The sequence below is a fragment of the Xenopus laevis genome, chromosome 5L, assembly GCF_017654675.1.
Source record: "Xenopus laevis strain J_2021 chromosome 5L, Xenopus_laevis_v10.1, whole genome shotgun sequence".
In the NCBI taxonomy this organism is placed as follows: domain Eukaryota; kingdom Metazoa; phylum Chordata; class Amphibia; order Anura; family Pipidae; genus Xenopus; species Xenopus laevis.
The window spans coordinates 171,049,933-171,062,170 of NC_054379.1; the positions used below are offsets into that span (position 1 = coordinate 171,049,933).

The following is a 12,238-nucleotide window of genomic DNA, read 5'->3' on the forward strand; positions in this document are numbered from 1 at the left end:
CCCCCCCCCCCCCCCCCCCCCCCCCCCCCCCCCCCCCCCCCCCCCCCCCCCCCCCCCCCCCCAGCATTGTTCCACCAGTCCGTGTCCCCCATTACTTTACCCCGTGTAATGGACAATAAACCCTGCGATACCTTCTATATCAGCAATACTGAGAGTGGAGCAATAAGAATCACAATTATGGAGGGATTATGTCTGTGCTGGGAGTGTGTGGGACTGGAAAGCTCGTTATTACTGATTGGCTTTGCTAATTAGCTTTCTTCTCAATGTTGCTATTGGGGTGCAGCTCATATTTAGGGAACCAGTTTGGTGATTGGGGCCCTTCCCTGAGCCCCAGGTATAAATTCGGCTGCGTTGGACCATCACCTGGGACTTGTATCTCTGATTTCCAACATGGGCCCCGGCATTGTCTCCTTATTTGTGGCACTCAGCCTGTGCCCCCTGCTGCTCGCCGCAGACCCCGACAGTGAGTACTTACCTACCTACTTACCTACTTACCCTCAGATGGCAGATAAATAGTTCACTCAGCAGAAATGTTTTTATATCTTGTTACAATGAATATTTCAGGGCCAGGAGATGGGCCACCTGGACTACATAGGCCACCTTGGGGCAATAGACCAAAACCTGGAGAATGCCCTGAAGATATGGATTACCCTAAATGCAGTGGGGGGAATAACAAACCCAACAACAAAAAAGAATGCGACAGGGACAGAGAATGTGACGGGAAAAAGAAATGTTGCTTCTCCAGCTGCAGGAACAGGTGCCTGGAACCCCTGCAAGGTAAAGAGCAAATTTGACTCCTCGGGGGCGGGGTTATGACTGCATTTACTAACATGAGTCGCTGTTGTGTCTGTTGGGCTCCAGTAAGAATCTTGGGGAGTCTATAAAGAGAATAAAGACTAGAGCAGATCATGGGAAGGACTGTCTTACCCTTAATGAGTACCGCCTCTTTCTCATAGATAATAGAACTACCCATGGGCCCCGGAATACCAATATACATAACTGCACCCCACTCACATTCCTTTATCTACTAAGATGCCATCAACTCCCTTACCCCTTGGGGTTCAGTGGTTGTGCTCGTGCCCCAGTCCTGCCGTTGGTATAAAAGTCCCTAATATTGCCCGGCACACACTGCCCTTCACTTCACTCAATCACTTCTGCTCTTTTATTTTCTAGTAAAACCCGGAAACTGCCCCCCACCCCAAGGGTTCTGTCCCCACCATGGCGGGGGTGGAGGGCGTGGATTGTGTACCAGTGACCATGACTGCCTCGGGGATAAGAAATGCTGCGCCCCCAGGTGCCGGCTGGAGTGTGTAAGCCCTTATGTAGGTAAGTGTCAGTCCCACTGGTACAGTAAGTGTAGGTAAGTGTGCGCTAGTCATATGGTCACTGTTGTTTATATGAGGGAATGATGTCAGAGCTGCAGGAACCAATCAGATTGATGCATGGTTATTGCCCCATAGCGGGTGTATGCCCCTCCTAAGCAGGTAGGTAGTGCCTGGGGCAAAACATTTCACTGCACTGTATAGAACTGTATAGAACTGTATATAATGGAACAGGTTTAGGGTGTCACATTGACAAAGAATAACACATAGGTATATATATATATATTGAGAGAGAGAGAGAGAGAGAGAGAGACATATATAAATATATATATATATATACTGGTGAAGATTGGCGGCACTCACAGGATTTTCAGGCAAAAATAAAGAAAACTTTTATTTAAACTCGACGTTTCGATCCCTCACGGGAATCTTCCTCAGGAATATACAAACAAGCAACCAGAGTCCCCATCCACCCACAGAATATAAACCCAAGAACGCCAAAAAGGTGCCACAACTGTTGCTAGGCAACAAGGAGCAGTCATCATCATCATCATTTATTTATATAGCGCTGTCAAGATACGCAGTGCTTTACTGCAGTTATAGCAAATAGGGAATAAATGGTGGATAACAGACAAGGATTACAGAGTACAATAGGGTTTACAAACTAAAGGTTAAGGTACAATTGAGACATTAGGATTATATAAACACTTTGTCATTTTTGATACAGCAATGATTAATTAAGGTACAACGAATAGGCCTCTTTAAACAGGTGGGTCTTTAAGGAGAGCTTGAAAGTTTGGAAAGAAGGAGAAAGTCTGACAGCTTGTGGCAGAGAGTTCCAGAGAAAAGCAGAAGCCTGAGAGAAGTCTTGTAGGTGAGAATGGGCAGAAGTGATGAGAGAGAAGTCTTGTAGGTGAGAATGGGCAGAAGTGATGAGAGAGAAGTCTTGTAGGTGAGAATGGGCAGAAGTGATGAGAGAGAAGTCTTGTAGGTGAGAATGGGCAGAAGTGATGAGAGAGAAGTCTTGTAGGTGAGAATGGGCAGAAGTGATGAGAGAGAAGTCTTGTAGGTGAGAATGGGCAGAAGTGATGAGAGAGAAGTCTTGTAGGTGAGAATGGGCAGAAGTGACCAGAGAGAAGTCTTGTAGGTGAGAATGGGCAGAAGTGACCAGAGAGAAGTCTTGTAGGTGAGAATGGGCAGAAGTGATCAGAGAAGAAGTGAGGGAAGATCAGAAGCAGAGAGAAGGTTTCGTGAAGGAGAGTATTTGGAGATTAGAGATGAAATATAGGGAGGGGTTTCATTATTAAGGGCCTTGAATGTGAGTGTAAGTAATTTGAATTTGATTCTAGAAGAGATTGGGAGCCAGTGAAGGGACATACATATGGGAGCAGCTGATGTTGAGTGGTGAGATAGATGAATGAGTCTAGCGGCCGCGTTTAGATCAGATTGGAGTTGTGAAAGGTGACTTGTTGGAATACCTGTGAGGAGTAAGTTGCAGTAAACAAGGCGGGAGATGATGAGAGACTGAATCAGTGTTTTAGTTGATTCTGAACTGAGATAGGGTCGTATTCGAGCAATGTTGCGCAGTTGAATACGGCAAGATTTTGCAAGTGTTTGAATGTGTGGTGAAAAAGACAGATGAGAGTCTAAGATGACTCCTAGGCAGCCTGTGTGGTGGAATGAAAGGTGGTGTTGTTTACTGTGAGTGATATCTGAGGGACAGGGGAAGATCTTGGAGGAAATATAATGAGTTCTGATTTAGAAAGGTTCAGTTTCAGGTGGCGCTGTGACATTCAGGAGGAGACAGCAGAGAGACAGTCTGTGACTTGGGAAAGGACAGAATTAGACAGATCAGGAGTAGACAAGTAGAGTTGGGTGTCATCAGCATAAAGGTGATACTGAAGTCCAAATGACTGAATGAGTTTTCCTAGTGAAGTTGTATAGAGCGAGAACAGCAGGGGGCCAAGAACAGAGCCTTGAGGAACTCCAACAGAGAGTGGGAAAGTAGTAGAAGTAGAGTTAGAGAAGGAAACTTTAAAGGAACGGTCAGACAGATAAGATGAAAACCATGAAAGAGCAGTGAATGCCAGATGAGTGTAGAATGTCAAGGAGGAGTGTGTGCTCAACTGTGTCAAAGGCTGCAGAGAGATCTAGAAGGATTAGAATGGAATAATGACCTTTAGACTTTGCCAATAGAAGATCATTGGTTACTTTGGTGAGGGCAGTTTCAGCCGAGTGTGATGGGCGGAAGCCAGATTGCAAGGGGTCGGGGAGGGAGTTGTGAGTGAGATGCTGGATCAGGCGTTTGTAAACAAGTCTTTCTAGTAATTTGGAGGCGAATGGAAGAAGTGAGACCGGTCGATAGTTAGTGGGAGAGCTGGGATCAAGGGAAGGGTTTTTGAGGATAGGAGTGATTAGTGCTTGTTTGTATAATGATGGAAAGGTACCAGTCCATCAAATGTGAAAGGAGGGGACAAAACGATATAGATGGGGAAAGAACATCAAGGGTCTAATACCAAATCAGAGGTAGAGACGAGCCAATCTGGGGCTTAGGACAGTCAAGGGGTTAAAGAGGTAGAGGGATTCACTGTGCCAAATAAAGTTACACCTAATACCAATGCCCCAATGTCCAATAGGAGCCAAAGTGTAAACCTTATAGAGGTGGCCCTTCCGTTTCCCAGTGGCCGTTGGTTAGCAACCGTTAGTGAGTAACCAGCAGAAGTGGTGAAGGGCCATGAAAGCACATCTCCCTGTGTCAGTCAATTAGCCAAAGCCGGCACTAAAGAAATCGGACCCGCAGTGCCTGAGTGGCCACAGAAAACGCAACTCCCTGCACCCACTGTCCCACCTTGTCGCGTCTGTGTCAGGAACTTACACTGGAGACTTGTAGTTAGTATTACAGGCCAGCAGGGTTCAAGGGTTACTTGTCTCAATTCTGCCCAAACCATCGGTTCCCTATTGGGGAGCAGTGACGGGAATATGAGGGGCACACTTAGCTCAATACCCACATACTTGGCCAATGGGTATAAAATATAAATCTCTGGTATAGTAGCAATTGGCATGTGCGGTGAGAAGGAGAAAAGACAAGAGGGTAAAGGAGAGGTTAAAAAGAACAGGGGAGAAGTGGAGAATATACCAGTGTAGCAACAAGCCATTCAAAGCAACAATATTGCACAAACTCATTTGTCTTGTGTCCATTAGGGCCACTCAGTTGTCGTAAAAGTGCCCAGGGAAAGCAAAGGATTCTATCATAAAGCAGGTCATATATTCTAATGTTCTTATTGGCTGCGGGTTACTCTAACCCAGGGAATATTCTAATGTTCTTATTGGCCACAGGTTACTCTAACGAAGGGAATATTCTAATGTTCTTATTGGCCGTGGGTTACTCTAACCCAGGGAATATTCTAATGTTCTAATTGGCCGCAGGTTACTCTAACGAAGGGAATATTCTAATGTTCTTATTGGCCGCAGGTTACTCTAACCCAGGGAATATTCTAATGTTCTTATTGGCCACAGGTTACTCTAACCCAGGGAATATTCTAATGTTCTTATTGGCCGCATGTTACTCTAACCCAGGGAATACTCTAATGTTCTTATTGGCCACAGGTTACTCTAACCCAGGGAATATTCTAATGTTCTTATTGGCCACAGGTTACTCTAACCCAGGGAATATTCTAATGTTCTTATTGGCCACACGTTACTCTAACCCAGGGAATATTCTAATGTTCTTATTGGCCACACGTTACTCTAATCCAGGGAATATTCTAATGTTCTTATTGGCTGCACGTTACTCTAACCCAGGGAATATTCTAATGTTCTAATTGGCCACACGTTACTCTAACCCAGGGAATATTCTAATGTACTTATTGGCCGCAGGTTACTCTAACCCAGGGAATATTCTAATGTTCTTATTGGCCACAGGTTACTCTAACCCAGGGAATATTCTAATGTTCTAATTGGCCACAGGTTACTCTAACCCAGGGAATATTCTAATGTTCTTATTGGCCACACGTTACTCTAACCCAGGGAATATTCTAATGTTCTTATTGGCCACACGTTACTCTAATCCAGGGAATATTCTAATGTTCTTATTGGCTGCACGTTACTCTAACCCAGGGAATATTCTAATGTTCTAATTGGCCACACGTTACTCTAACCCAGGGAATATTCTAATGTACTTATTGGCCGCACGTTACTCTAACCCAGGGAATATTCTAATGTTCTTATTGGCCACACGTTACTCTAATCCAGGGAATATTCTAATGTTCTTATTGGCTGCACGTTACTCTAACCCAGGGAATATTCTAATGTTCTAATTGGCCACACGTTACTCTAACCCAGGGAATATTCTAATGTACTTATTGGCCGCAGGTTACTCTAACCCAGGGAATATTCTAATGTTCTTATTGGCCACAGGTTACTCTAACCCAGGGAATATTCTAATGTTCTAATTGGCCACACGTTACTCTAACCCAGGGAATATTCTAATGTTCTTATTGGCCGCAGGTTACTCTAACCCAGGGAATATTCTAATGTTCTTATTGGCCAAAGGTTACTCTAAACCAGGGAATATTCTAATGTTCTTATTGGCCGCACGTTACTCTAACCCAGGGAATATTCTAATGTTCTTATTGGCCACAGGTTACTCTAACCCAGGGAATATTCTAATGTTCTTATTGGCCGCACGTTACTCTAACCCAGGGAATATTCTAATGTTCTTATTGGCCGCACGTTACTCTAACCCAGGGAATATTCTAATGTTCTTATTGGCCACAGGTTACTCTAACCCAGGGAATATTCTAATGTTCTTATTGGCCACAGGTTACTCTAACCCAGGGAATATTCTAATGTTCTTATTGGCCACAGGTTACTCTAACCCAGGGAATATTCTAATGTTCTTATTGGCCACAGGTTACTCTAACCCAGGGAATATTCTAATGTTCTTATTGGCCGCAGGTTACTCTAACCCAGGGAATATTCTAATGTTCTAATTGACCGCGGGTTACCTAACCCAGGGAATATTCTAATGTTCTAATTGGCCACACGTTACTCTAACCCAGGAAATATTCTAATGTTCTTATTGGCCACAGGTTACTCTAACCCAGGGAATATTCTAATGTTCTTATTGGCCACAGGTTACTCTAACCCAGGAAATATTCTAATGTTCTTATTGGCCACAGGTTACTCTAACCCAGGGAATATTCTAATGTTCTTATTGGCCACAGGTTACTCTAACCCAGGGAATATTCTAATGTTCTTATTGGCCGCACGTTACTCTAACCCAGGGAATATTCTAATGTTCTTATTGGCCACAGGTTACTCTAACCCAGGGAATATTCTAATGTTCTTATTGGCCACACGTTACTCTAACCCAGGGAATATTCTAATGTTCTTATTGGCCACAGGTTACTCTAACCCAGGGAATATTCTAATGTTCTTATTGGCCGCAGGTTACTCTAACCCAGGGAATATTCTAATGTTCTTATTGGCCGCGGGTTACTATAACCCAGGGAATATTCTAATGTTCTTATTGGCCGCACGTTACTCTAACTCAGGGAATATTCTAATGTTCTTATTGGCCACACGTTACTCTAACCCAGGGAATATTCTAATGTTCTTATTGGCCACAGGTTACTCTAACCCAGGGAATATTCTAATGTTCTTATTGGCCACACGTTACTCTAACCCAGGGAATATTCTAATGTTGTTCTATGTTGCAGTTAAAGTGGACCCGTCACCCAGACACAAAAATCTGTATAATAAAAGTCCTTTTCAAATTAAACATGAAATCCAATTTCTATTCTTTATTAAAGCATTCATTGCTGTAGTAAGCTCATTTAAAAATCTCAGATGTCAATCAAATATTGTCTGCCCCTCCTCTATGCCTTAGGCAATTACTTTCACTTTCCATTCAGCACTTCCTACATGTCACTGCTCCCCCCACATTCCCCCGTTCTCTTTAACATTTAATTGTTTAGCCAGTGCATGGAAATGGACATCAGGTCCCCCATTCTGGTGCACAAACAAGAATCTGAGATGATACAAGACTTGTCTTAATAACAGTGTCCCACAAAATGGCTGATACCTGCTAGCTATCATTTTGAATTCCCAGACTGAAGGAAACAAGATTCAAATAATTTATACAGTGTAATTAAAGTTCATTTTGCTTGACTAAAGTGCTAAAATAGGATTTTAAATAAATTTTTTTGGGTGACGGGTCCCCTTTAATCCAGGAAAATGCCCGGAGGTGATACGCAGACCTGACAGGCATTGCGGGCGCCCCCCTCCAGTTCAATGCGAGTCCGATGACGATTGCCCCAAGAGGCAGAAATGCTGTAACTTGGGTTGCTGGATACAATGTGTGGATGTGTGAGGTGAGTGGGACCTTACAGTAGGTGGGCACCCTATTAAAGGAGACACATGGGGATATGCTGTGGGTTCTCCTCCCCATATTATTACCCCACTGGTCCCAACATTAAAGCCCAGAGTGTATGGGGAGAGGCTTCTCCATTACCCACCCAACTCCTCAGCACCCATAAGACATGGACTCCATCTCCAGGTTATAACGCACCGCTCATGTGCCGCCATCACAAAGGGGCTGGAAATAATACTGCCCCCCACCGTAATGTCCGACTGCCCCACCACACTCTATACCCTCCTGCCTCAACTCCCCAATACTTGGCAAACCCACCTATTGAATAGTGTCCTGCAGTTATTCCTAAAAATTTCCACCCCAAAATCCACCATATGGTCACATAGTTATAACTGATGTGGTCCATGGAATCATGATCATTGCCACCCCAATGCATCACAGTGGGTCACCCTTCTCTGTTAGCCTCAAGGTTAATGTATCCAAGACCCCCAAACTTATGTTACTCTCCATCCCTGAGTGGGGAACCCAGTAGACTCTCCTTGAGGGTCAGCTCATGCTCTTCTATAAACCTACAGTACCAATGTCCAACTACCCACATTTGTGTAGGACCTGATGTATGAAACTCAAGCATAAGGCTCCTCGAAGGGTATGTGGGTAATAACCAAAAGTGCACATGGGGTAAAACACACAGACATTAAACCTGTTCATCTTAAAAGCCAATAGGATAAGTTGCTGTTAGGGGTGCGGCAGAGCAGGTTGCTGTGGCCGGTGAGTCTGACATCAGGGCTGGGAACCTGGTGAATAAAGGGAAAGGCTGAGCCATTACAGGACAGACCCACAGAGGGCACCACCATGTTGGATCTAAAGAACAAAAGACTGAACATCACTAAATGTCGTCTCTTCTCCCTCCTAGATTATAAATGAACCAGCCGGGTGCATGGAGCAAATATGGGGAAAAAGATCCTGATATAAGTTGGGGTGAAGATCTGAACCCCACCTTGTGTTGGAGAGAATAAGGGTAAACTGTAGCAGCAGTTTCTGAACATTCCTCTCCCAGTAGAGGAGGCTTCGCATGGAATTCCGAGGGGTACTGACTGAACAGATTTGGGCTAATGGTGAAAAGTTTTGCTTGGGGCTCGCTGCTTTTGGGGGGCTCTCTAAATGTATCTGTTCTCAATAAAGGAGAACTCACAATTGGACAATGAGTATTTGGGCAGTTTGGGGGAAACACGGAACAATCAAAGAAGGAAGCTGAAATAAAGGCTTGTATTGACCCTATTAGATGCCACTGCTGAGCTGCCATACACATTAACCACTACTACATACACCATATGATTCATCATATGATATCATTGCTTCCAAGCAACAGTGACAAATAAAAGGCCTGATTGGAGGAGGAACATAACCAATCCAAGATGGCAGTAGGCTTCCAAGCATTCCCCAATTCAGTAGACTTCCCAGAATCCCTCAAGTCAGGCGGCTTCCCAGCTGTAAGGAAAATGAGTGATTGACAGAGCAGAAGATAGAGAGAATAGAGCAACACCTTAAAGATGGCGCTTAGAGCTTTTAGCAATTCAAGGAATGTGTCACTGGTTAATGCTTGATTTTCACCATATATAGTATGTTAAGTGTAGTTTTTACCATATATAGTATGTTAAGTGTAGTTTTTACCATATATAGTATGTTAAGTGTAGTTTTTACCATATATAGTATGTTAAGTGTAGTTTTACCATATATAGTATGTTAAGTGTAGTTTTTACCATATATAGTATGTTAAGTGTAGTTTTTACCATATATAGTATGTTAAGTGTAGTTTTTACCATATATAGTATGTTATGTGTAGTTTTTACCATATATAGTATGTTATGTGTAGTTTTACCATATATAGTATGTTAAGTGTAGTTTTTACCATATATAGTATGTTAAGTGTAGTTTTTACCATATATAGTATGTTATGTGTAGTTTTACCATATATAGTATGTTAAGTGTAGTTTTACCATATATAGTATGTTAAGTGTAGTTTTTACCATATATAGTATGTTAAGTGTAGTTTTTACCATATATAGTATGTTAAGTGTAGTTTTTACCATATATAGTATGTTATGTGTAGTTTTTACCATATATAGTATGTTATGTGTAGTTTTTACCATATATAGTATGTTATGTGTAGTTTTTACCATATATAGTATGTTAAGTGTAGTTTTTACCATATATAGTATGTTAAGTGTAGTTTTACCATATATAGTATGTTATGTGTAGTTTTTACCATATATAGTATGTTATGTGTAGTTTTTACCATATATAGTATGTTAAGTGTAGTTTTTACCATATATAGTATGTTAAGTGTAGTTTTTACCATATATAGTATGTTATGTGTAGTTTTTACCATATATAGTATGTTAAGTGTAGTTTTTACCATATATAGTATGTTATGTGTAGTTTTTACCATATATAGTATGTTATGTGTAGTTTTTACCATATATAGTATGTTAAGTGTAGTTTTTACCATATATAGTATGTTAAGTGTAGTTTTTACCATATATAGTATGTTATGTGTAGTTTTTACCATATATAGTATGTTATGTGTAGTTTTTACCATATATAGTATGTTAAGTGTAGTTTTTACCATATATAGTATGTTAAGTGTAGTTTTTACCATATATAGTATGTTATGTGTAGTTTTTACCATATATAGTATGTTAAGTGTAGTTTTTACCATATATAGTATGTTATGTGTAGTTTTTACCATATATAGTATGCTAAGTGTAGTTTTCACCATATATAGTATGTTATGTGTAGTTTTCCCATATATAGTATGTTAAGTGTAGTTTTCACCATATATAGTATGCTAGCTGCTAAAATGTATACATCTTCTTATATCCTGTGTGGGGGAAACATATATAAAGCTTCATTTGGGGGGAGGCTCTTGACTTGTGCCTGGACTTCAGAGTATCTGGTTATGTTGGAATTGCTGCTGAGCCATTTTATGGAGGGTCCCTCAGCGACTGTATCAATAAATCTCTTATGTTTCTTTTACTTGTGTGTGTCACTTTAATCACTCTACAGACTGAACAAGAGCCCATCCCAATACATTTGGTACCAGGAGTGGGGTCTGTAATTGGATTACTGACGGTGTCTGTGTGTCTACTCTACCTCTTTTCCTTGTCTAGCTACAAATTGTATTTTTTGTATTATCATTATTATTATTATTAACATGTATTTATATAAGGCAACATATTGCGTAGCACTGTAAAGTAAATATGATTATACAACTACATCACATGAATTCTATACATAGAACATATGGAGTTACATACATCACAATCAATACCGGTACAAAAGGTGAGGAAGGCCCTGTGCAAAAGAGCTTACACTCTAAAGGGAAGGGAGTAATACACAAGGTGTGGGAGTGGGCAAGATCGAAGTAAGTGGGTGAGAAATGTGGTATTGTATGTGGTGTTGCGTTTGGTAGTTAAGCAGAGTGAGGGGAGGCTTCTCGAAAGAAGTGCGTTTTCAGAGATTTCTTGAAAGCAGAAAGGTTGGGAGAAAGTGGGACAGACCGTGGGAGAGAGTTCCAGAGGAGGGGTGCAGCCCTTGCAAAGTCTTGAATGTGAGCATGTGAGGAGGTAATGAGAGAAGAGTTGAGTAGCAGGTCAGTAGAGGAGAGTAGTAAGCGAGTGGGTGAGTATATAGAGATGAGTTCAGAGATGTAGGGTGGGGCAGAGTTATGAAGTGCTTTGAATGTCAGGGTCATTAATTTGAATTTGATTCTGAAAGGTAACGGAAGCCAGTGCAGGGATTGACAGAATGGCGAGGCAGAGGAGGAGCGGTTGCTGAGGTGTATGAGCCTCGCAGCAGTGTTCATTATGGACGGGAGAGCTGACAGTCTCTGGAGGGGGAGGCCAATTAAAAGAGAGTTACAGTAGTCTAGACGTGATATGATGAGAGAGTGAATAAGAATTTTGGCAGCATCTTGGGTGATAAATGATGGTATTGTGGATATGTTCCTTAGGTGGAAGTGACATGATTTAATAAGTGACTGGATATGAGGAGTGAATGACAGGGCAGAATCTAGGATAACCCCAAGGCACCGGGCCTGGGGAGAGGGGGTGATAGTGGAATTGTTAACTATGATGGATACTTCTGGGATGCTACTGGTGTTAGTTGGAGGAAAGAGAACCATTTCAGTTTTAGAGAGGTTTAATTTAAGGTAGCGTTGTGACATCCAGGTAGAGATAGCGGACAGGCAGGAGGAGACGCGAGTTAGGAGTTCTGGGTTGAGATCAGGAGATGAGAGATAGATCTGAGTATCGTCAGCATAGAGGTGGTAGTGAAAACCATACGAATTTATTAATTTGCCAAGGGAGGAAGTATAGAGGGAGAATAGTAATGGTCCCAGGACAGAGCCTTGAGGAACCCCAACAGAAAGAGGTAGGGGAGAAGATGCTACTCCATTGTAGGAGACACTGAAGGAACGATTGGTGATGTAAGAAGAGAACCAGGACAGGGCTGTGTCACGAAGGCCAAGCGAATGGAGGGACTG

The 12,238-nt window shown here is 42.1% G+C and overlaps 1 protein-coding gene across 3 annotated transcripts in view; it reads left to right on the forward strand.

The window, feature by feature from the left end:
* Positions 1 to 9,247, forward strand: part of LOC121393881 (perlwapin-like) — an 18,164-nt gene extending 8,917 nt beyond the window's left edge. Inside the window, exons 2-6 of one of the 3 annotated variants that reach the window (XM_041563711.1) lie at positions 284 to 463; positions 565 to 777; positions 1,174 to 1,326; positions 7,547 to 7,696; positions 8,609 to 9,247. In XM_041563711.1, coding sequence (XP_041419645.1) covers positions 391 to 463; positions 565 to 777; positions 1,174 to 1,326; positions 7,547 to 7,695 — 588 coding nt within the window. In that variant the 5' untranslated portion in view covers positions 284 to 390 and the 3' untranslated portion in view covers position 7,696; positions 8,609 to 9,247. The remainder of the gene's footprint in view (positions 1 to 283; positions 464 to 564; positions 778 to 1,173; positions 1,327 to 7,546; positions 7,697 to 8,608) is intronic. The other 2 variants (XM_041563712.1, XM_041563713.1) reach the window with 2 other exon arrangements.
* Positions 9,248 to 12,238: the final 2,991 nt, after the last annotated feature.